Source organism: Canis lupus, chromosome 16 (genome assembly GCF_011100685.1).
Source record: "Canis lupus familiaris isolate Mischka breed German Shepherd chromosome 16, alternate assembly UU_Cfam_GSD_1.0, whole genome shotgun sequence".
NCBI lineage: Eukaryota > Metazoa > Chordata > Mammalia > Carnivora > Canidae > Canis > Canis lupus.
Window position 1 is genome coordinate 48154294 of NC_049237.1, and position 25049 is coordinate 48179342.

The 25049-nt window shown below is 44.8% G+C and overlaps 1 protein-coding gene across 4 annotated transcripts in view; it reads right to left on the minus strand.

The window, feature by feature from the left end:
- WWC2 (WW and C2 domain containing 2) overlaps positions 1–5397 on the minus strand; it is a 205169-nt gene extending 199772 nt beyond the window's left edge. Inside the window, exon 1 of one of the 4 annotated variants that reach the window (XM_038560449.1) lies at positions 5205–5396. In XM_038560449.1, coding sequence (XP_038416377.1) covers positions 5205–5335 — 131 coding nt within the window. In that variant the 5' untranslated portion in view covers positions 5336–5396. Of the gene's footprint in view, positions 1–5204 lie in introns of all 4 variants that reach the window. The other 3 variants (XM_038560446.1, XM_038560447.1, XM_038560450.1) reach the window with 3 other exon arrangements.
- Between the last annotated feature and the right edge of the window lie 19652 nt (positions 5398–25049).

Below are 25049 nucleotides of genomic sequence, written 5' to 3' on the forward strand. Positions count from 1 at the left end.
ATTTACTTATTTATTTACTTACTTAAGGATTTTATTTATTCATGAGAGACACAGAGGCAGAGACATAGGAAGAGGGAGAAGCAAGCACCCTGCGAGGAGCCTGATGCAGGACTCGATCCCAGGACCCTGGGATCATACCCTGAGCTGAACGCAGAGGCTGAACCACTGAGCCACCCAGGCGTCCCTTAAGTTGGTAGCTCCTACAGGAGATTTAAATACTGGCTTGCTTGAAGGCCACACACCACAAGGGCTGACTAGCTAACTCACAATTTAGTGATTTGCAGCTTAAAAAAATTTTTACTTATTTATAAATAATAGTCTTTCCTGGAAAAGCAAGTACTGTGCTGCCCTAAGTCTTCCAAAAAAAATTACACTGCGAACTATAGACTATTAAAGTCACTGAAGAAATCTTAGTCATAGACGAAGCAACTACTGTTCCCTCCTGCAAGCATTATAGCAAACTGTGTTGAAAACATGAAATACTTCTTTGGGAATTTTTGGAAGACAGCACAGTTGAGCTTAAATTAGTGCTTCCCAGAGTGTTTAAAGAAACAACAACAACAACAAAAAAAAACCCTTCCTTAACAACCTCTCCACACTTCAAAAACCATAATCATTCAAATAATTCACAGTAACCACTTGGCACCCAAACTCAGCTGGCTGGAGAGGAATGATTTCCGACAATCTATGACAATGGCAGTTGTGATTAAGACTATAAGGGCTGATTTTGTGTTCTTTGCTCTTATAATTCCCATATTTATACTATTAGTCAAAATGTAGTAGCTTAATTCTCTCATTATTTTTAATCTAACTGGAAAATCAATTGTCTCTGGTTGTTGGTGGTTATGGGTATATTTTTCGAAAGCATAACAATAAGGAACTGGAAGAGAGTAGCTCAACTAGCATTCTTTCATTAATCTAACAACTTTCTTCACTAATTGACCTAACCAACATTCATTTAACATCTCCCATCTACAAAGGACACAGAAAGCAGTAATAAGCAATTAGGTCTCTTGAGGAATTTACACTCTAGCAGTAGGTTTAGCAAAATTACTTGCTTTGACTTTGAAAGAAAGACAATACAGAGTTCCTCAGATCCTAATCACATGCCATAAACTGGGTGTAAAGAGCCAAGAGTTAGCTCAGCCATCAAGGATGCCCAGCTGACATCCTGTTCCTCCTGTCACCCTCCCCCCGCCCCTCCAGAACTTCTGCCCTTCGATTAGAAAGCACACAGGTCACTCAATATCTGATCCTAACCATAAACCAAAGATTATGTCTATCAGCAAATTTTTGTGTGGTGGTAAATCGTTTACATTCAACTAGACAAAATTATTGTATCTCAGGTTAACATTCCATCCAAGGACAGGAAACGAGCAGAATTCTACTGAGAGTGTGTACAACCACTCACCCAGTCTCTGAGGCCTGCCCACTCTAGCCCCCCTATTCCTCTTAAAGGCAATGAATCTTTTCCTATGTTGAATGCAGGGGGGTGTTTTTTAAGCACCACACCATTTGGCCACGATCTATGAGCCACCATAAACACCAACTGGTGTGGTCAAAGGGTGTCCATGGTGCGCAAAACAAGAGGGGAAGGAGGGAGTAGGCCTGTAAATACCAGTTGACCTACTGGGGGGTGGGAGTGGGAGGCAAGGAATCATGGGCAGGGTGATTTCCCCAGAATTGGTAAGGGGGGAGGGAGGAAGGCAAAGTCAAGACCGTTAGAGTAAAATTGTAATCTATTCAGAATCTAGACAGAGCTCTTAACTCTTCCCCAAACAGAACTTCTGACATGCCCAAGAGTACACAGAATTTCCAAGTTCTACCTGGCCCTGCCCTGTCGTTCAATGGGGTCAACCTGGTGAGCCTCCAACCCTGCTCCCAAGGCATTCACGAACCAGACCCTACATACTCAGGGATCTCAGAATCCTAAAAAGTTAACAGGAACCTTTGAAGACCAATAAAGACTGGTCAATCAGCCTGAAAAATCAACAGTAGACCAAGAGGTTCTACTCCACCCAAACACCCCTGAGCATATCCAGGTACTGCAGTGGTCTACAGGAATGACACAGGACACAGGCTCAAGGGTCAAACTATCTGACTTCAAATCCTGGCCACTTTTCATAGCAACGACAATGTCTCTATGACTCCATTTCCTCATCTGTAACCAGAAGATAATAATAGTACTACCTCATAGGACTAATGGGAGAACAGAACGAGACCACAGTTAAGGAGCTTAGCACAGTGACTGTCCCACAATAAACACTGAATAAATATGTGCCAGTACATTCACTATTTCCAGGGCTAACCTGAACTACCGCTCGGTTCCTAAAGCGGAATGACAGCATCACCACTACTACTACTATTTGGCCGGGCCCTAATTATGGACCCCTAACCATCCCTATGAGGTAAGTGGTATTATCTTCATTTTCGAGCTGAAAATGAAGGTTTAGAGGGACTCACAAACTCAGCTAAGCTTACTCAGTTAATAAGTGGTGGGGGAATAAAAACTTTAATCATGTCCCGGCATAGTCTGCACTGTCTCATCTACCTCCAAAAGCTTAGAAGTATTTTAATACTTCGGTATTCTAAAATCACTACTCATTGAACAAAATTTTGCTCTTGTAAAAACCTCCAGCCTTCCTCCCCACGCTAAATCTGCATATTTATCTATATAATCAGAAATACTTCACCAATTCTGAAAGACTGTTAGAATTTTTCTTAACATAAATATAAGTAAGTCCACATGCCTACTTCAATTAAATGACTTTAAAAGTTCCAAAGTACTGCATACCCACAGTTTATCAAGTCACTTTTCTTCCAGGATTTGTAATTTGATCCTGTAGGAGAATGGGCACACTCCAATTGGCCTGTGTAACATCTCTTTTTCCATATGTTTGGTAAGTGTCTAACAAAAATGACTAGAGTTCATAGTTGTTCCAAATATCCTCTTACACGATTTAGCAAGACTTACAGTCACTTCATTGCCCAAAAAGAAAACACAGATTTAAACTGAGTATGTCAGTAATGACCCCGAAGTCATAGAATTCTTTAAAACTCACAGTGAGATCCAGAAATGTTTATAACCAAATTTATACTTCCAAATACTTAAAGATCTCACTGCTTCAAAGAAAGCTGGAATAATAACAAGTCATCTTATTCAAAACTGTTTATCCACATCAAATGAACTGGTTACCCAGTTTCCTGAAAACAGAGTTCATAATAATTGTTAATCCATTAACAGTTTAAAATAAAAGGCATGCTTGACTTGTTTAAGAAGTAGTGATATGGATAAGCCAAGTCCTATCTTACTTCACTCACTATTTGCTTTACCCAGGCATTACATATTCTTATAATCTTTGTTGGTAAATACGAATGAGACGATAAGAACTGAACATGTGAAATGAAGAGGATCCGAAATGCCTAAATATTTCAAGAATTCACTGCAATTTCAAGAACCTGAAACTCCTGAGTACGAGAAGGCAGAATTACCACATATCTGTAAAAGTCAAATATTTATACAGGTGCCTTAAAAGTCACTGCTGGGTGCACACCATCATCACTGACATTTACTATCTGTTAAACAGTTTCAAGTGCAAGGGCATAAGTCAAATAACTGACCTGGAGCGCGAAGTTTATGACAACAAGGAGTATGTCTGGAGAAACTGTGAAGGTGTGATGCTTGTCATAACTTTCATCGGGCCAGCAACAGGCAGCTAGGCTGTGGCGAGAGAGAACCTCAGCACAGGTGCCTTTTCTCATTTCAGAAAGGCAATCTAGACTGATACCTTCATGGATAATTAAATAGGGATTGTTCCATAAATTTATAATGTCCTTTATGACTTTCTTATAATTACTCCTTGACAGCTTTCAAAAAAACTATATTCTTAAGATAAAAGTTAACGGAGGACATCAAGTATGAAACTACTTCAAATTGAGAAAAGGGGTAAGAAAAGCCCCTAAAAATGATAAGCCCCCAATTGACAATTTGGGACACCTCTTTCGTGGCCAATTTGCAAATTTACTGTAAGGAGTATCTCCTTTTACAATAGTCTAACCTCTTAAAATAAGTCTAACTTTCGGGCAGCCCGAGTGGCTCAGCGGTCTGGTGCCCCCTTGGGCCCAGGGCATGATCCTGGAGACCCAGGATCGAGTCCCACGTGGGGCTCCCTGCATGGGGCCTGCTTTTCCCTCTGCCTGTCTCTGTCTCTGGGTCTTTCATGAATGAATAAATAAAATCTTAAAAAAAAAAAAAAATGTCCTAACTTTCAGAAATTTTCCTTCTAAGGGTAAGAAGACAGATGAGAGAGAGGACCAACGCTGGGGAACATTCAGCAGAAGACTTTTCAGCTCCTGAACTTCTTAAGACGCCGATCTGGTTGCGCTTCTCCTCTTGACCTCGGAGCAGGACTAAAGAGGGTGTGTTGAAAATGAAAACTTACAAGAAAAGAGATCATGCTAATAATAAGCTCAATCTGTGTCCGCGTTCAGGGCACTTCTTTCTTCAAATCAGAACTGGCCTTTTCAAGATCGAGGACTCGGTTCGAGTTTTCAGGTACAACAGTACGCAGTAAACCACCACCCACCACCACCCAGGAAAAGCGTGTCCAGGCTGTGAGGGGCTAGGAGCACCCCCAGGCGGGGCCGGGAGCGGAGGGGCGCCCGGAGCCGCCGCCCCCCCCGCTGCAGGCGCGGGACCTGGGGCCTGAGCCGGTGCGCCCCGTCGGGGACCTGCAGGCCGGCAGGCGGCCCAGGGCAGGCCAGAGATGCCGCAGGTGGCTCGCACGTCGGCCTTGCGGGGAGGCTGCGGGCCCGTCCCGCCTCGCGAAGGCCGAGGCTGCCCTCCAGCCCCGGCGTGGCCCGCCCCAGGCGGAGGCGAGCTCGCGGCGGGGAGGGCGCGGGGGGGCGCTCACCGGACACCCCGCGCCAGCCCCGGGCGCCGGCCGATCCACCCTTCCCTCCCGGCCGGGAGTGTGTCGAGGTCCCAGGGGGCGTCGGAGGCGGGCGTGCAGAGGAGGCCCTGCCAGGGGCGGCTCCTCCGGCCCCCCGCCCCCGCCCCCGCCCCCCCGGCGCCTCCCGCCCGCCCCCTCCCGGCACCCCGAGGCCGGCGACGCCCCGCGCCCCGCGCCCCCCGCCCCCCGCGCCCCCCGCGCCGCCGACCGGCCGGATCTCCCGGACAACAGCCCCGCGGCCCGGCCGCCCACCTGTCCCGGGGGTCGATCCAGCTGGTCCTCCTGGTGTTGTGGTCGATGTAGAAGACCTTGCCGTCGTAGTCCCTGGCCTCCTCCCAGCCCCGGGGTAGCGGCAGCTGCCCGCTCCCGGCCCTCCTAGGCATGGTCGGCGGCCTCGCCGGCGAGCGGCGCCTCCATAGGGACCGGGCGCGGGGCGCGGCGGCGGGGCCGGGGCTGCGGGGCGCGGGGCGCGGGGCGGCGGGGCGCGGGGCGGCGGGGCCACGCGCGGGGGGCGCCCCAGGAAACCCTGCTCTCGGCCCCGCCGGGGATCAGTCCACCATGTCTGCGTCGGAGCTGGCGAGCGAACCCTCCTCCTCCTCCTCCTCCTCCTCCTCCTCGCGGCTGCAGCCGCTGCCTCCGCCTCTTCCTCCTCCTCCTCCCCGTCCCCCTGTGGCCGCCGAGGGTCGCGGCGCCCAGGCTGCCCGAGCCGCCGCCGTCTGGGCTCGGATCCGGGAAGCTCGGCGGAGCGGCGGCGGCGGCTGCGGCGGCGGCGGCGGCGGCGGCGGCGGGCCTCCTCATTTGCGTGCGATTAGCATAGGCCCCGCCCCCGGGCCGCCCCGCCCCGCCCCTCGCCGGGCTCATCTGCATGCACATTCCTCGCCGCCACATTCCAGGGCTTAACCCCGCCGCTCCCGGCGCCCGCTGCACGAGCCGGGGCGCGAGGGCCGAGCCCGGGGCGGGGCGGGGCGGGGTGGGGGCCGCGGGACCAGGTGGGAGGGAGGACGGCGAAGGAATGCACCGCCCGCTCCCTCGCGGGGACCCCCAGAGAGCTCCCCGCGGCGGAACGCCTCGGGTTTGTGGAGTTTCGGGGAAGAGCCCGAGAGCGCGCCGCAACCTTCTCAACTTCTGGCCGACTTCTAGGGAAACCACAAGGCTTTCGAGAGGAAAGGGGTGGGGGGAGAAGCTCCCTTCGGAGGAAGGAGGCCCGGCACACAGCGAGGGCACAAAGGCCCCCCACGCCGCGCCCTGGGCTGCTGGGGAGCCCCGGCGCGGGGCGCGGGGCGCGGGGCGCGGGCGCCGGGAAAGAGGGAGAAGCACCCAAAGCGCGCAGAAGCGCGTCCGTGGCGTGTCCGGGGCGGTGTCGCCCCCGGGGCCTCTGCAGCGCGCCCGGCCCTCCGTGACCTCAGCCCAGAGGCCGCGGGCCTCGCGGCGGAAAGCGCAGGCGGGTCCCGCGGTCCCAGCGCCGAGACACGCCCGCCCCGGTGGCCTGCGGGGGGGGGGGGGGGGGCTCAGGCTGACCCCGGCGGCGACGGCCCCCCGCCCCCCAGCCCAGCTCCTCGGCCGCGCGGGCCACCGGCCTCCGGGGTTGCAGGGTGCAGGCCAGCCGCCGGGGCGGGCCGCTGCAGGGCTTTGGGACAGTGGGACGTGGACTAGTCCCCAAGCCAGTCCCTTCCGCCCGGCCCCCGCCGCGGGAAGTCCCCCGCCCCGAGCCCGGCGGCGGCCTAGACGGTGTGGGGTGTGGGGTGTGGGGTGTGGGGTGTGGGCGACCCCGCCGCAGGGGCCCCGCTGCGCCCGGAGGCCAGGCTGTCCTAGGCCCTGATGTGCCCTAGATGGAACGCGGCTCTTCCCGGAGCCACAAGCATTTCTTTATTCATCCCCTACTGCGCCCGGGAGGGCATCGGGGACCGGCTGGGCCGTGGGCTTCGGGCAGGACTGGGCTCGGCGCCCCAGGCCCTCGGCCTGGCCAGGGAGCCCCCCAGTCCCTAGACTCCTCTCCAGCCAGGTCTACACCGTCCCCCATTCATATTCTTCCGGGTTAGTAACAGCTTCTTTTAAAGCAAAACCGCCCCAGAAGGTCCCGGAGCTCAGTCGATTCCCCTCTTGGTGTGAATTCGCTTAATCCCCGGCTAACGGGTACCGACGTCCCCCACCGCGTGCGGGCCAGGGCGTTGGACCCGGGCTTTCAGGGTTTGGAACCAAGCGGTCTCCCTCCCGGATTCCCAGAGCCCCAAGGGAGCCAGGTGCCTTGGGGTTCACCAGGGGGCGGCGCGGTTTGGGGGGTGGGGGATGCGGAGCGTTTGGATCCCCAGGCCGCCGGGCGTCTGCGGTCAGTCTCAAAGGTGGAGGAGCGAGGTCCCCCCAAGAGTCAGGACGGGGGGCCAGGCTGGGCACAGCTCCACGGCGAGGACTGGGCCGGCCTTCTTGCGCGAGAGTCTTAGAAGCAGTTGTATTTGCACTTGGGAGTAGTCTGCTCGGCAGCAGAAACCTTAAACCACCAGAAGCTCTGGGGAGTTCACTCGTGGGGAGGAACAAACCGGACGGGAGCAGGAGGTGGGGAATCCATTCCTTTTTTTCCTTCTAGGCCTTCCTCTTTGGCGCCCAGGAAACTAAGCTTGCCCTTGGCAAAGAGCAGCCCCTACCCTACCTGCTGGTCCCTTGTCTTGCCCCACTCTGTTCATCAAGACGTGATCACACAAGGCAAGCTCTCTGGTTCCTAGCGAGATGCTGGTGGGTAATCCTAAGGTTGGGCTTTCCAAGTGCTGTCGAAAAAAGAAAAAAAAAAAAAAGAAAAGAAAATGAGACCTGTCTAAAACTAATTTCTCACACTATGAAGGTGTGAGAAGGTGTCGGTGCTTTTTTTTCCATCACTCTACACTGGCTTTCATGCACAGACAAAATTTATGTGAGCGTATACCAACAGCATCATTCAGCAACCCAGCCAAACCACTCTTGTTTCAGCCTTCCTTCCAGGCTCCCCACCCACCCATTAGAAAACATATATTATATGAAAATGTCTGCATCCTACTATTTTTTTGAAAGTAACTCTGCTGTTGCCACTATTTAATTTGTTTCTCTGGAATGAGTTACTGCAAAATACTTCTTGGTACAATTTCAAATTTGATAAGCTTTCAGATAAATATTTTTACCCAAACTCTGAAAACCGATAGGGATTCCAAAATAGCACACAGCGGTAAACGGCATTTATTGTTCCATAAATCCTGGGACTTCAAAAAAGAAATGCTAAATAGATAAACAAAACTCTAAAGCAATTAAGAGACAAGCTCACTTCTCTCACACTGGTGGGCACAGGAAACATTTGGTCACACAAAAGCAGTTAAGATGACAAGTGAGTCACTGATTTTTTTTTTTTTTTTTTTTTTTGTCTTAATCAGGCTTGAACTCTGCTGTTCTGAGTTCATGCATTTACACAGTACCATCATTCTGGAGAATTCCTAATGGCTAAGATGGTGAGATTTTATTTTATCTATATTCACATCCATAAAAATAAAATAAATATAAAGATGATCCCTATTTTTTAAAAAGAATGTATTTATTTATTTATTTGAGAGAGAGTGAGTGAAAGAATGAGCAAGGAGAGTGGCAGAGGGAGAGGGAGAAGCAGACTCCCCACTGAGCAGGGAGTCTGATGTGGGGGCTCAATCCCAGCATCCTGGGATCCTGACCTGAGCTGAAGGCAGATGCCTAGCTGACTGAGCCACTCAGGCGCTCCGGATTATCCCTATTTTATAAAAAGATACATGTAGATTTTATTTAGCTCCAGCTGATCACTGGCAAAGAAAAATGGTGCAGTCTGCTGTCCTGGATAGCTGATTTTCCCAGGGTAAGGAACTATATGCTAGCCACTGAAGAGTCTGTTTTCTGGACTTCATTTACCTTTTCTCCTGGCTTTACATTCTCTTTAGTACTAAAAGTCTAAGGGGAGGAGCCACCATTAAACAAAACCACTGTCAATGTCTAAATCCCGGGTGGCAGGAAAATTGGTGATATCTAAAATGGAACTAAAGGGTGCAAATTATTTCAAAAGATAATTAGTTATATCAATCTAAATTGAAAATATATATACATTTAACCCAGCAATCCCAGTGCTGCAATTTTACCTATGGATCTGAAAGCTCCTCAGGAGAGGAAAGGATGTTCATTGCAGCATGTTTGATGATAACAAAACTGGAGAAGCCACCAGGGTCCATGAGCAGGGGACCGATTAAATGAGTTATCGAACACCCATACTCAACAGGCATTTAAAGAGGTGACTGGGGATGTAGAGCATGAACTCTCATTCTCAGGGTCGTGAGCTCAAGCCCCATGTTGGGCATGGAATAAAGGGGAAAGGAGAGAAAATGAGTGAAAATATCAGTGAGGGTGACAAAACATGAGAGACACCTAACTCTGGGAAACGAACAAGGGGTAGTGGAAAGGGAGTGGGCAGGGGGTTGGGGTGACTGGGTGACGGGCACTGAAGGGGGCACTTGGTGGGATGAGCACTGGGTGTTATGCTATATGTTGGCAAATTGAACTCCAATAAAATAATTAATTAATTAATTAATTAAAGAGCATTAAATAAACACATATGAGCTTATTTAAAAAAAAAAACAAAAAAACAAAGATGTCCAGGATACATTAAGTGAAAAAAGCAAGGTGCAAATAGATGCTTGCTAACCTCACTGGAGGTTTTTGTGATGGGGCCAATCACAAAATGTAAAGAATAATACAGTAGCCTTATATACTTTCTTAGTGTCAGAGGAAAAACTCTCGGAGTTCTCAGTAAAGTAAGCAAGTATTTATTTATTTATTTTTAAAGATTAATTTGAGAAAGAGCACAAGCAGGGGGCAGGTGAAGAGGGAGAAGCAGACTCCTTGCTTAGCAGGGAGCCCTACCCCATGGCTCCACCCGTGGCTGAATCCCAGCACCCAGGGATCATGATCCGAGCTGAAGGCAGATGCTTAACCAACTGAGCTACCCAGGGCTCTCCATAAGGGAGTTTTTATAGAGAACAGAGGCTCTCAGTGGGGTCCCATCAAAAAGTACACATGAGAAAAATGATCATTTAAGAAAGGGGATGGGGTAGAGAGGAATACAGACACAGACCCCCCCAGGATGGCCTGGCAGTGTAGGGCATGCTTGTGCAAAGAAACAGATGTGCAAATCTCAAAGATGGAATCTGGCGCGAAAGAGCCCAAGACTGGCTGGAGCCGTGCAGTTAGGAGGCTGGTGTGATAGTATAGGTATGAGAGAGATAAAGGTCTGCATTAGAAATAAGGCAAGGGGGGGATGAAAAGAAATGATCTAGCAAGAATTTGCCACTGATTAGATTAAGAAGGGCACAGTGAATAGACCAGAAGGAGGAGTCTGGTATGAGTCCAAGATTTTAGGCAGTCAAGAGAGACTCAAGTAGTGAAATAAATGAGGAAGTCCAAAGGGGGATCTGATATGGAGGTTGTTTCTAGAAATTAGAGATACCCAGCAGAAAGTGAAAGGTCAGGATTCCAGGACTGCAAATGTGTGGTGGGGAGTCATCCACCTGAAAGCCTTGGGTTTCAAGGAGGGCTGAGGATTCAGGACTGAATATTGGAAAGGAAACGTCAGTACTAGATTTAAGCAAGCCATCTCTAATCCTATTTTTGGCTTCTAAGTCCCCAGTAATTTGATATGATTTAGTTTATCTCTTTGTAAAATGTGGTCTCCATTTTCAGGATGTGTGTAAGAATTAGTTACTAGCGTGTAAATCATCTCTGAATGAATTCTTGTCATAACCTTTATCGTTACGCTAGTGAATCGACTCCTGTAGAGGACAAGATGAACAGGTTTTCAATATTTTAATATCCACTGTTTCCTCAAGGAGATCAGGGATTATATAAACTGAAACTTCTTAATACAGAGAACGTTCCTTTTTTTTTTTCCTGAATCAATCTAGTAGGGTTTTTTGTTTGTTTGTTTGTTTTTGCTCTTTTGCCACCGAACTTGTTGAAATAAATAACATCTCTCTTACTGTGACTAGGTAACCCTAATCCACAATTTCTAAAATTTATCGTCTAGACAGTTCTTAAGAAGACAGGTATGTGATCTTTAAGAATTCCCCGTGCTGGGCCAAACCAGAAACCTTGATTACCATAACCACTTCCCCTCCAGTTAATTATTATAACAACACCTTAGTTCAACAACCATCACTCCAATTCAATAGTAAGCAACATCAAACAGGTTAGGTTTTACCTTGTTCACTGAAGACAGAAGCCTCACACTGAGCAAGTTCTACAGTTGCTAAAAAGATATCGAACACTTAGAATCTCCATCTTATAGTGCAAAGGAACTAAAGCTTAAATACCAAATTGATATGAACGAGGCCCTCAGAGGGCACCTCTCATACTCTGTAGGATAGACCTGGAGTAGGTATTCATTTCTTTCTTATATAATGAAATAATATGAGGTTCTACTTCCTTTTTACTATTTTTAATTTGCTCCCCCCAAACCCCCCAACCCCCAACTTTACAGTCTATGAAAAACAGCTTCTTAAGAAGGATGGATTGTATCCTCTTCTGTGGAGAGAATTTTATGTCTCCCATCCAACTCCTCTGAATTTTCCATTAAATTTTTTATTTCAAATAAATAAATAAATAAATAAATAAATAAATAAATAAATAAAATTTTTATTTCTGTACAAATCAAAACCACAATGAGATACTACCTCACACTGATTGGAATGGCTAAAATTAACAAGTCAGGAAATGACAGATGTTGGTGAGGATGCAGAGAAAGGGAAAGCATCGTACACTGTTGGCGGGAATGCAAGCCGATGCAGCCACTCTGGAAAACAGTGTGGAGGTTCCTCAAAAAGTTGAAAGTAGAGCTACCCTACTATTCAGCAAATGCACTGCTAGGCAGTTACCCCAAAGATACAAATGTAGCTATCCGAAGGAGCACCTGCACTCCAATGTTTATAGCAGCAGTGTCCACAATAGCCCAACTATGGAAAGAGGGCAGATGTCCATCAAAGGAGGAATGGATAAAGATGTGGTGTACATATTCAATGGAATATTACTCAGCCATCAAAAAAATGAAATCTTCCTATTTGCAATGATGTGGATAAAACTAGAGAGTATTATACTAAACAAAATAAGTCAATCAGAGAAAGACAATTATCATATGATCTCACTCATATGTGGAATTTGAGAAACAAAACAAGGTAATAGGGGAAGAGAGGAAAAATAAAACAAGACGGAATCAGAGAGGAAGACAAACCATAACAGACTAAACTGAGGGTTGCTGGAGGACGGAGTGGGTGGAAGGGGTAACTGAGTGATGGTCATGAAGGACGGCATGTAATGTGATGAGCACTGGGTGTTATATGCAAATAATAAAGCACTGAATTCTACCTCTGAAACTAATAATACACCATATGTTAATTGAATTTAGAGAAAAACTTTTTATTTCTAATTATTATTTAACAGCCTTTCTCTCTCCTCATTCATCCTCTCTCTTCCCCTCAGTTCTTGGTTTTCTGATGTTGACCTCAATGCTGTGAATTTGGTTTTAAGAAATTCAGCTACGGGGCGGCCCCTGTGGCGCAGTGGTTTAGTGCGGCCTGCAGCCTGGGGTGTGATCCTGGAGGCCCGGGATCGGGACCCATGTCGGGCTCCCTGCGTGGAGCCTGCTTCTCCCTCTGCCTGTGTCTCTGCCTCTCTCTCTCTCTCTCTCTCTCTGTGTCTCTATGAATAAATAAATAAAAATCTTAAAAAAAAAAAAAAAAAGAAAGAAATTCAGCTACAGTTGGAGTGCCTGGTTGGCTCAGGTAGGAGAACACGTAACTCTTGATCTCAGGGTCATGAGTTGAAGCCCTACATTGGATGTGGAGCCTACTTTTAAAAACATAGAAAAAAAAAATTAGTTACAGAGGCACCTGGGTGTTTCAGTCATTAAGCATCCAACTCTTGGTTTCTGCTCAGGTCATGGTCTTGGGGCTGTGGGATCAAGTCCCAGTATGGGGCTCTGTGCTTAGCATGGAGTCTGCTTATCCCTCTCCCTCTATTCCTCTCCCACGGTTCACACATGCACACGCTCTCTCTCTAAAGCAAATAATCTTTTTTTTTTTTTTTTAAAAAAGGAAACTTATCTACAATACAATCTCTTAAATGCATCTTATTTGGGAATATTCAAATTGATGAGGGGGAAAAGAGTCTATGGAATAAAACGTGTTTGAAGAAATCTGTTTTGCTAATAAACATATACAAAGGTGCTCAACATCATTAGTAAACAATGAAATGAAAATTCAAACCACAATGAGAAACTTATACAACTACTAGATTGGCAAAAGTTTTAAAGCTTAATAATATCGAATGTTGGCAAGAATGTGTACCAACAGGAATTCTCATCAATGACAGGTGGGAATACAAGTGGGTATAACCACAGTTTGGCATTATCTAGGAAGATTGAGGATATCCATACCCTATGACCTCGTGATTCCACTCCTAGGTAGACCTCTAGAGAAACACATATAGGGGCACCTGAGTGGCTCAGTTGGTTAAGTGTCTGACTCTGATCTCAGCTCAGGTCTTGATTTTAGGGTCATGAGTTTGAGCCCCTCATTGGACTCCATGCTGGGTGTGGAGCCTATTTAAAAAAAAGAGAGGGGGGCCGCCCGGATGGTTGGGAAGGCCCGGATGGTTCAGCGGTTTAGCGCCGCCTTTGGCCCAGGGCGTGATCCTCGAGTCCCAGGTCGAGCTCCCTGCATGGAGCCTGCTTCTCCCTCTGCCTGTGTCTCTGCCTCTCTCTCTGTATGTCTCTATGAATAAATAAATAAAATCTTAAAAAAAATAAAAAAAGAGAGAGAGGGAGAGAAATATATATATGCATCAGATCCCAGTACAAGAATGTTTATGCGGCGCCTGGGTGCCTCAGTTGGTCAAGCACCTGACTTGAGCTCAGGTCATGACCTCAGGATCCCGGGAAGGAGGCCAACACTTGAGCCTCTTGCAAGGGTCCACACTCAGCAAGCAGAGAGTCTGCTTGTCCCTCTCCCTCTGCCCCTCCCTCCACTTGGGCATGCTCTCTCTTTCTCAGTCTCTCTCAAATAAATAAAATCATTTAAAAATGGAATTTTTATAGCAGCATTGCTTACAGTAGCCCAAAACTGAAGTATGCAAATGTACAAAATAAAGAGTATAGTGATAAATTAGTTGTGATATATTTAAACAATGGAGTACAAGACAACAACACTAAAAGGCTGATCTACCGCTGCTCAAAAGCCTTTAGGTGAATCTTTAAAAACATAAAGTCGGATAGAAGAAGCAAGAAACAGGAGGATTTGTATAGTGTCATTTCATTCATATAAACTTCACAAAACCAGTAAAACCAAGCCATGTTGGTTAAAGATGTATACAAAGAGGTAAAAGAGAAAAACAAGAGAATAATTAACACAAAGGTCAAGATAAAGAAGTGGATGGGGGATGCTTGGGTGGCTCAGGGGTGGAGCCTCTGCCTTTGGGTCAGGACGTGATCCCGGGGTCCCAGGATGCGGCCTGCTTCTCCCTCTGCCTGTGTCTCTGCCTCTCTCTCTGTGTCTCTGTGTGTGTCTCTATGAATAAATAAATTTAAAAAAATAAATTTTTAAAAAATCTTAAAAAAAATAAAAGAGATGGATGGTGTTGAACTTGTGGAGCAGGACCTGGGAAGAGGAACTCTAAAAATGTTCTGTTTTTTCACTTGTTTGCTTTATATTTATTTGTTACACTATGTCTGCATGTTTTATACACTTCTCTGTATGTTCAATATCTCTTTTTCTGTCTTTCTCTCTCACTCTGTCTCTCTCACACTCACACACACACACACACACACACACACACACAGAAATACCATAGCTCGAAGTGTGAGGAATATCTACCACCTACTCCACCACCTGGGAAACACGCTTTAATGAACAGATGAAAAAATTACTTACAATTAGCACAATTAGTGTGTGAATGCAAATGGCACACTAAAGTTTATTCTTTCTAAAATAGACTAAGGGTTCCCTTGTTTATTTATTCACAGATTTGGGGAACATACATACAAATAAGATCCAATTATGATAAACCCACAAATTCAAATTACTATCCTATACCAGAACTTTTTAAAACCATAACGAATGATGCACAACAGTAATTCTACACAAGGAATGCTCAATCGCTTACTAAACACTTTGGGTTTTAGAACAGCATCCTATACTGGTCAGGTGGGGATGGCGAGAAGGCCGGGGGTGGGGGTGGGGGGCAGCCTGCCCCGAGCTGCATCGTGCACACCAGTTTTTTTGTTGTTCGTACCCTTCACTTCACCTCACCTCTTTCTGCATTAAAACCAAATCCCTTTTTTAAGGAGTTGCCTAAAACATCCAGTCACAAAATAAAACAAATGCCTCACTCACCCATTCAACATTTATTAAGCACTTACTTACTATGAACGGCGTTCTGGAGTCTAAAAGGTGAATAAGGACAAAGTCCTGCTAGATTGGGATGCTGATTGGCAGTACTTGGGCATTCCCAGAGGTTGTGCTGTTTGTATGCCTTTAAGTATCTAACATTTTGGTGGTGTCACACAGTTATTTTAGTATCTTTTTTTAAAAAAAAAGATTGCATTTATTTATTCATGAGAGACACATAGAGAGAGGCAGAGACACAGGCAGAGGGAGAAGCAGGCTCCCTGCAGGGACCCCAATGCGGGACTCGATCCCAGGACCCTGGGAGCACGCCCTGAGCTGAAGGCAGATGCTGAGCTACCCAGGTATCTCTTATTTTAGTATCTTTAAAATAAATCCAAAATCATTTACTTCTTGAGACATCCCTGAGAGACCTGGACTCTACTTTTTATTTTGAAAAATATAAAAACCGCAGAAAAATGGAAAGGATAGCGAGCGAGTATTTACATATCTGCCTTCCAGATTCAGTGGGAAATATGAACATTTCGCCACATCGCTTTCATTTCTGTCTATAGATCAAGATACAGGCTTTTTTACTCTACTCTTTGAAAGTAAATTACAAATATGACATTTGATTCCTAAACATCTCAATACATATCTCCTTAAAAAAAGGAAGCTCTCCCATATGACCGCAGTGTTATTATCAAACCTAAAAGATTAAAAATGATACAATAAATTTTATCTCATATACAGCCAGTATTCAAATTTCCTCTGTTGCCCCAAGACGTCCTTTCTAGCTATTTATTATTGGCTTGTTTGTTTAAAACAGGACATGGCCAAGGACATCACATGGTGCTTAGTTATCCTGTCTGCTAAGTCCCCTTTAATCTCAAACATCCCCTTGCTTCTTTTTTTTTTTTTTTTTTAATCTTTCGTGACAAGGACGTAGAATCTAAGCCAGCAGCTCTGCAAAACATCTCACAATCTGGTTTTAGCTGAGTTCTTCAGGATTAGTTTCAGATTAAAATTCGTGTCAAGAGAACTTCACGGTCAGGTTGCATGCTTCCCGCTTTATCACATTGGGAGGCAGGTTTGGTGGTTTCGTGCCACCATTGGTGGTACCCAACATACTCGCTTAACACGGCGACTGTCAGGTGCGTCTGATGCCATTTGGAAGATATCTTTTCTCCTTCGTGGTTAACAGCTATCTGTGGGGTGAGTCTTTGAGATGGCATGAATATCCTTTTCCCAAACAAATCTTTCGCCCACTGGATTTGGCATTTTATTGAGGCTCCATGCTTACATACATCAATGCTTACACTGATGGTTTTCCAAAATGATAAGCCTTTCCCCACATTTAGCAAACAGCATTTTCTTATGAGGAACTTTCCTTATCACCTTTTGGCATTGTTATTATTATTATTATTTTTTTTTATTTATGAGATAGATAGAGAGAGAGACAGGCAGAGGGAGAAGCAGGCTCCATTCAGGGAGCCCGACGTGGGACTCGAACTCAATCCCGGGACTCCCGGATCATGCCCTGGGCTGAAGGCAGGCACCAAACCGCTGCGCCACCCAGGAATCCCCTGGCACTATTATTATTATTATCAGTACCATTATCATTATCTATCATGAGGGACCCATAGGATGATTTTATATTCAATGTGCTATGATCCATTACCATCGTTTTTTATTGTGGTAAAATTTGCATAGCATAAAATTTGTTACTTTAACCACTTTTAACAATACTGTCCAGAGGCATGAAGTACTATAGTGCAACCATCACCAACATTCGTCTCCAGAATTTTCTCATTTTCCACACATGAAGTATCTACCCATTAGACATTAACTCCCTGCCCTCCCCTCGCCCTAATTTTTTGGACAATGGAAGTTCCTTCAGTCTGGCTCCCGTGTCCTGTCACATATCCCCATTATTCTTTGAAGGCTTGTTTTCTTTTTTTTTCTTTTTTCTTTTTTTCAGAGGGAGAGAGAGTACATGTGCACATGAGTGAAGGGGGAGGAGCAGAGGGAGAGAGAGAGAATCTCAAGCAGTCTCCCTGCCCAGTGCAGAGCCCCTCCGGGGCTTGATCTCAGGATACTGAGTGGAAACTAAGAGTAGGATGCTTAACTCACTGAGCCACACAGGTGCCCTTGAACCCTTGTTTTCTGACCCAAAAAGATAATCCAGCCTTCTTTTAGGCCTTCCCTGCCCCAGAGCTAGAATCAGCTATTTCTCCAAGGATTCTAGTTCCTTTTAATGGGGAGGTATTTAGAAATGAACATATGGGTGAAGTCACTGCTGTTGGAGCGCCACTCAGGCCCTCTGAGCATGTGTACACATGCATATCAAGAACTATGAGTTCAGGGTACCAAGGTGGCTCAGTGGTTGAGCGTCTGCCTTTGGCTCAGGTCGTGATCCAGGGTCCTGGGATGGAGTCCCATATCGGGCTCCCTGTGAAGAGCCTGCTTCTCCCTCGGCCTGTGTCTCTGCCCCTCTCTGTGTTGTCTACCATGAATAAATAAATAAAATCTTAAAAAATAAAAACTATGAGTTCACTTGAATTCCTTCAATTCTCATGCAACACCACAGGATTCATTCCTATTTTGTTTCTTTTCCGTATTTGTAACTCCCATCCTCAACAGGGAGAAATCTGACTCTCCTAATCCTTAACCATTTATATATTTAATCAATACCTCTGAATGTAACTAACCTCAAAGGGTGCCACTGTGCTTTGCCCAGTGAGATGCACATCTGACGCCTGGCCCACCCTCTTGTGGAGCCTTCCTTAGCCACTGTGGGCTCCCACACCCCACACTGAGGCAACATGCTCCCTCAAATGATGATCTTCTCAACTGCCTGGCTTCTGACACCGTATGCTGGGCAGGCCCTCCATGGGGACACCGTTCTCACCCTGTTTGTTTTACTGCTCACCCATGCACACACACTGTTCTTACCCGTCCCAATATCCCACCCCATGATGTCCTCCTCACCCGACTAGGGCTCTGATTCCTCCTGCTTGTTAGGGCAGTCTTTCTTTCTTTCTTTCTTTCTTTCTTTCTTTCTTTCTTTCTTTCTTTCTTTCTTTCTTTCTTTCTTTCTTTCTGATTTTATTTATTTGACAGAGAGAGGGAAAAGGCACGAGTAGGGGGAGCAGCAGGCAGAGGGAGAAGGAGAAGCACTGAACAGGGAGCCCAATGGGGTCTCCATTCCAGGACCCTGAGATCATGACTTGAGCCGAAGGCAGATGCTTGACCAACTGAGCTCCCCAGGCGCCCCAGAGCAGCATTTCTTTTTCTTTCTTTCTTTCTTTCTTTTTTAAGCATTTATTAAACACAAGAATTTCTTTTTTTTTTTTAAGATTTTATTTATTTATTCATGACAGACACACACAGAGAGAGAGAGAGAGAGAGAGAGAGAGAGAGAGAGACAGGCAGAGGGAGAAGCAGGCTCCATGCAGGAAGCCTGACGTGGGACTCGATCTCGGGTCTCCAGGATCACACCCCGGGCCGAAGGCGGTGCTAAACTGCTGAGCCATCAGGGCTGTCCAAACACAAGGATTTCTTCTTGATGACCTTGTTAAAAATGCTAATTGCCAGTTCTGATTCAACCAGTTGAAATAAGGCTGAACTCTACACCTTCTGCAGGAAGCCCAGGTGCTTCTGTTACAAGTGGTCTTGGTGACAGCTTAAGAGATACTGTCTCCATCTGGAATCACTGGGTCAAAGGAGAAGCACTTTTAATATTTTGCCATGTATCGCCACACTATCTAGAAGGGTGTACCAATTTACACTTCGTCCAGCAGTGCATAGAGACGCGCTGTCCAAACCTTGCTCTCCACCCCCATTTACTGGTGTGGTGCTATCTACAAGCAGGAGCTTAATGAATCTTATGGAAGAGAAGTCCACAGAGGGAAGTGGATCTTCTTACCTGGTTCTCGGTTTCCTTATATAAAATCAGGGTCTTGGGTTAAATCAGTGTTTCTAAATCTGCCTAATGGGGAGTGAGCGTCACCTGGAACTCTGGATAAACCTTCAGATTTGCAGGGTCAACACTATGGCATCAGACTCTCCAGATCAAGGGAATGGAATCTGCGTATTTATCAATAGCCTGAGCTGCTCTTGAATACATTCTACATTGCTCCTTTGATTAAGTGAGTTTTGTAAGTATTGCCCTGAATGACCCTGAATGATCTCTCTGGGGTTCTTTTAAAGATTTTATTATTTATTCATGAGAGATACACAGAGATTCAGAGACACAGGCAGAGGGAGAAACAGACTTTTTGCAGGGAGCCAGATGCAGGACTCGATCCCTGGACCCCGGGATCACACCCTGAGCTGAAGGCAGATGCTGAACCACTGAGCCACCCAGGTGCCTGGATCTCTCTGGTTCTATAACATCTTGATTCCACCTAACTATGCAAGACCTTACTTAGTTATGAAACAATAGCCCATGAACTTTTTTTTTTTTAAGATTTTATTTATTTATTCACGAGAGACAGAGAGAGAGAGGCAGAGACACAGGCAGAGGGAGAAGCAGGCTCCCCGCAGGCAGCCCAATGTGGGACTCGATCCCAGGATTCCAGGATCCTCACCCTGAGCCGAAGGCAGATGCTCAACCACTGAGCCACCCAGGGATCCCTAGCCCATGAACTTTAAAGGAAAAAGTGACTGTAGACAGAGCCGCTGTAATGCTCAAATGAGATATAGATGAACGATAGATCCAGAACTTATCTTTTATATCTTTGTCAAGGCTAAATATTTCAGATATTTTTACATTTTTTAAAGAAACTGCCACTGCAAAGATTTAGAATATTCCTTAAATGTCAAGGTTGCATGCTAATACTTCTGTGCTGCTTTCTCACTGGGGATATTAAAGTGATGGAATACTACATAATAGAATAAAAACTCCAAACCCAAAGGAAGATCAGCCTTCACATTAAAAAAAAAAAAAAAGTCAACTTTCTCAGCAAAAAAGAAAATAAGTCCAGTAGAAAACAATAATCATGACAAAAGGGGACTGAAAGTAGGTCTTATGCCACCACACTAAGGAATGATGTGTAATTTGGAGAAGTTATGGTTAAAGCATCTGCCACAGAGGAATGCATTGATTCATACAGAGCAAACATTAAACCACCGAAGATTTTTCCTACCAAAATGATTTTTCTCTGTATATTGTGTTAATTGATGACTCATACTTGCGAACATTTGTAAAATTTTAAATCATCAGGTCACCGTTGGCTATTGGATATTTTGGCCAAATAAATCTTTTGCTATCGACTTTCCTAAAAAGTTAACAATTATCAAGCACTGTATGGGAGCCAGGCACTGCCCCCAGTGCTTTACTTATACAAACTCATTTAATCCTTCCAACAGCCTTTGAGAGGTGAGGAAACAGCACAGATCACTTCATTTGCACGAAGTCAGGCAGCTTCGTGAGGAAGCTGGGACTCTGCCTCCAGTGCCAGACCTACAGGCCGTATCCCAGCAGAGTCGAGGTTAGTGAGTGGAAGATGCTGCCTCTATACTTTCCGTCCTCATTCAAAATCGAGTCATTATTATTAGCAACGCTTTAGGTAGACCTGAGCCAGATTTCTGCTGTTAAAAACAAACAAACAAACAAACAAACAAATAAACAAGTGGATAGAGTGAACCCTAGATTAATGTTGGAGGCATCAGTATGAACTCGTATGTAGTTTAATACAGGAAGGCAGGCAGATAGATAAATAAATTAGAGCTGTGGGTGTACTCATGGGTTTGTATGCACACATGTATTTCCTAGCTTGTCTCATTAGAGCACCTAGAAATAATGACATCTCAGCAGCAAGGACTAGACACAGCACCAGGTCTTGATTTCTTTTCTTTTTAAAAAATATTTTATTTATTTATTTATTGAGAGAGAGAAAAAACATGCATTAGTGAGGGGGAAGGGCAAAGGGAGAAGAAGAAACAGACTACCCCCTTAGCAGGAAGCCAGACATGGGCTTGATCCCAGGACTCTGAGGTTATGACTTGAGCCAAAGGCAGATGCTTAACCAAATGAGCCACCCAGGGGCCCCCAGGTCTTCATTTCTAATACCATTCTCAATAAAAGAACCAGGAATCCTTGGAGAAATGGACAATTCTAGGGCAAGAGCAGGAAAAGTACAGGATGAGCCTGGAGCATCCTGTAGTGCCAGAAAGTAATGAAATAATCAAAGAACAAAACAGTGGGGATATATATAGAAAGAGCCTATTGTTATAACCCTGTTTCTTAGATTCTGTATTTGTCTACTTGGCATTACAGGGCCAAACTAATGGCCAGAATGGTTTATAGCTCCCCTGCAATCCAACTTTTGTGGGTGTGTCTAAATCCTATTACAAGCCCTCTAACTACTCCCCAATCTGTATCTCCAACCACCTCCTTCATTGAATCACACGCATCAAGTAAGTATTTCCCCAGCGCTGTATCAATGCAGGGCCAGGTACCAGACACCGAGGGACACAATTATTCAAATGAATCCTGAAGTGTTTGTCTTTCTCTGTCTTGCCTTCCCCTCACTCCTGTGTGCATCTCCCGACCAAATCTGATGCTTCCCACTGTGGCCCTGTGTGGTGAGGTGTGTCCCCTTCTCTCTAAGTGAATTTGTAAGTGACAAATTCTTCTTTCCATGTCATTAGCCTCTCTGTGTGGTCACTCAGTCACCCCCTGGGAATTACAACCTTACGGGTACCTTTTAACACAACAACCTGAAATAGCCTATAATGGCCAAAGCTGGAACAATTTTGAGAATCAATAACACAGTTTTGGATCACAACTGCAAATAAAATAAATACACATGAGTCCAATAATAAGTAAATGTTGAATAAATCAATGTGAAAAGGAACACATTTTCCTCAGAGGAGAATTCCAAATAATTTATGCAGATATTTCTCCCTCCAGGACATGGAGCCTCTTCTCCGCCTTGAGTATGAGCAGGAGTCAGTGATTCATTTTAAAAAACAAAGTCGGAAAAATAGTAACTTTATGGTGGAGAAATCTGGCAACATGAAGTGATCGAGATTAATTTATTACTAATGATGTCATATTGATAACATGTACGCTGATATGATGTCCTAAGAAGGGCATTTCACCCTGCATTATGCTTCCCCCAAACCCCTAATCTTAGTCTGATCATGAGAAAGACATCAGATAAGCCAAGATTGGGGGACATTCTCTAAAACACGTCATGAAAGACTAGGAAAGAATGAGAAACAATCATAGATTAGAGTAGACTAAGTAGATATGATGACTAAAAGGTACCACTTTGGATTCTGGATCAGAAAAGACATTGATGAAAAAATAAAATAAATAAAATAAAATAAAATAAAATAAAATAAAATAAAATAAAATAAAATGACATTGATGAAATCTGAACAAAGTCAGGAGTTTAGTGAATAATAATGCTCCAGCATTAATTTCTTTGCTTGGCCAATGGACCATGGTTTTATAAGATTTCCACATTAGTGGAGATAGGGTAAAGAGTCTGTACTACAACTTTCCTATATGGAAACCTACAATTTTGATTTTGGAATCAAAATAGAGAGCTGAACAAAAGAATATTAGCTTAGGTAGACCTAAGATAGTTTTTTTGTGAGATCACATATGGTCCTGGGACAGGAAATCAGGTGAGGTCTCCTTTTATGGATATATGTATTTTTTAAAGTGTTATGTGTGTGTTTGTTTTTGTTTATTTGTTTGTTTAGTAATCTCTACATCCAACATGGGGCTCAAACTCACAGCCCTGAGAACAAGAGTTGCATGCTCTTCCCACCAAGCTAGCCAGGAGCCCTGAGATATTTTAAATTTGCAAAGGCAACCATTGCCTTTTACAACAGGTAGATTGATCTACCTGCACAAGAGGAGGCTACACCATTTGCATCTTGAAATCTCTTCTAGATCTATGATTCCAGCTTGATAAGAGTTTATCTTAATTCAGTTCATGCAATGTTGACTAGTAATCTATAAATGCCAAGAAATATCTGTCTTATGATTTATTTTGAAATATTGTATATTTTAGGTATAGCCATTTTTATTGTGTTACACAATCAAACCTCGTGAAATAAATTTTGGGGCAGGGACAATTAAGAATAATTAGGATTTTTAAAAATGCACAGACAAAAATCTTTAAATAATATTAATTCTAAATTATTTTTCTTTAGAATAATTCCAGCTTAAGTGGAGTAATAATTCCTTCTAAAAATCCAGTATTCTTGAATGGCTGTTTTGTGTAAGACACTCTCCAGTACACTTGGTGAACTGGTGAGAGTCATAGGTTAAATGCTCAAAAAACACATTTCTAAAACATCATACACTACATTATTTAGATATAAAAGTGAGGTGCATATAAAACCTATTTAAATATGTAATGGTACACATCTGTGCACAATCCTTTGCTATAAATTTGTGTTTGTTCTTAAAAGTTCAGTATAATATGGAGGAAATAAAGTCCAACCATTCAGACAGCCAAATAGCAGATGAAATAGATGGACTCTGAACTGCCATAAAGGTCAGAAAATTCTATTTTGGCACGTCCATTGTAACTGGCATGAAAAGCCCTTTCTTCTGCCATTGTGGTTGTAAGTTGCGTAGCCTTATGCTTTTTCATTCTTATATATTGACCCATCAAAATTTATATCATGGATAATAGAGTAATAATTTATAAAGCATTCACTTAAAAATAAATATGGGAAGTGGAGCACCATAAAACTAATTTGGGCCCAATGCCCAGAGAAATTGCAGAATGAGACGTTCTTGACTTAAATACATTCACTAGAGCCACATATTAGCTAAACCTCTTGGTGGATTTCTGTTTCACTCTGTAAAGGCAGAGAAATGTATCCCAGGGCCAGTATTGATTTATATTGAACTGTAGAAAGGTAGTCCGAACTTACAATAATTTTGTACACAAATATATACCAGACAATATACACGCTGTGTTTGCAAACACACAGTGAGAAGTCATGGCCAATCAGATCACTGTTGGCTTGGGAACCATGTGGCTGGTCTTTGGTTTTTGAGTGAAATAGCTACAAAGTTCACTCCTATGTTTTGCTTTGGTTTCTCAAAGAAAAAAAATGTTGACAACAGAGGCTTTTCCTTTTAGCAGAGAACACTATTGGCCCCCTTTTGAAAAGTCCAAGGTGCAAGCTGGGAGACTCTCCCTACAAAGGGGTGAAGCAACCTCTGACCTATTGGCCAAGTCCAGCTTTTGGCTCCATTCAAGGGTTCCTGGAGACAGAAATGCCTTTGCTATCCTGGCTTCACTGAGAATCTGTACCTCCCCTGGCCATAAGGGTCTTCAAGTGCCCAGGACCATAGAGGAGCAGATATAAAGAGCTGCTGAGCAACTGTGAAGAACAGACCAGCATGGGAAAGAGTGACGCCCTGAAATCCCACACCCCGGCACATGAAAAGATCCACCTGTGGAGTCTGACTCCTGTTTCAAAATCTGCTAGGGTTTCTCCCCTTCTTTCTTCTTTCCCTTTCAGTCAATGTGATACAGAAACGTGCATGAATATGGAGAAATGTGTGCGTGTTCCTTTTGCTCACTCTTTTTTGGACTGTGTTCTTTTTGTGTATGCACGTCCAGCAACTTTCCTTACGAGCATTAGATGATGCTGCAGTAGCCCAAGGGGAAAGCCTAGACTTTGGGAGCCAGAAAGATCTTTGCTGGAT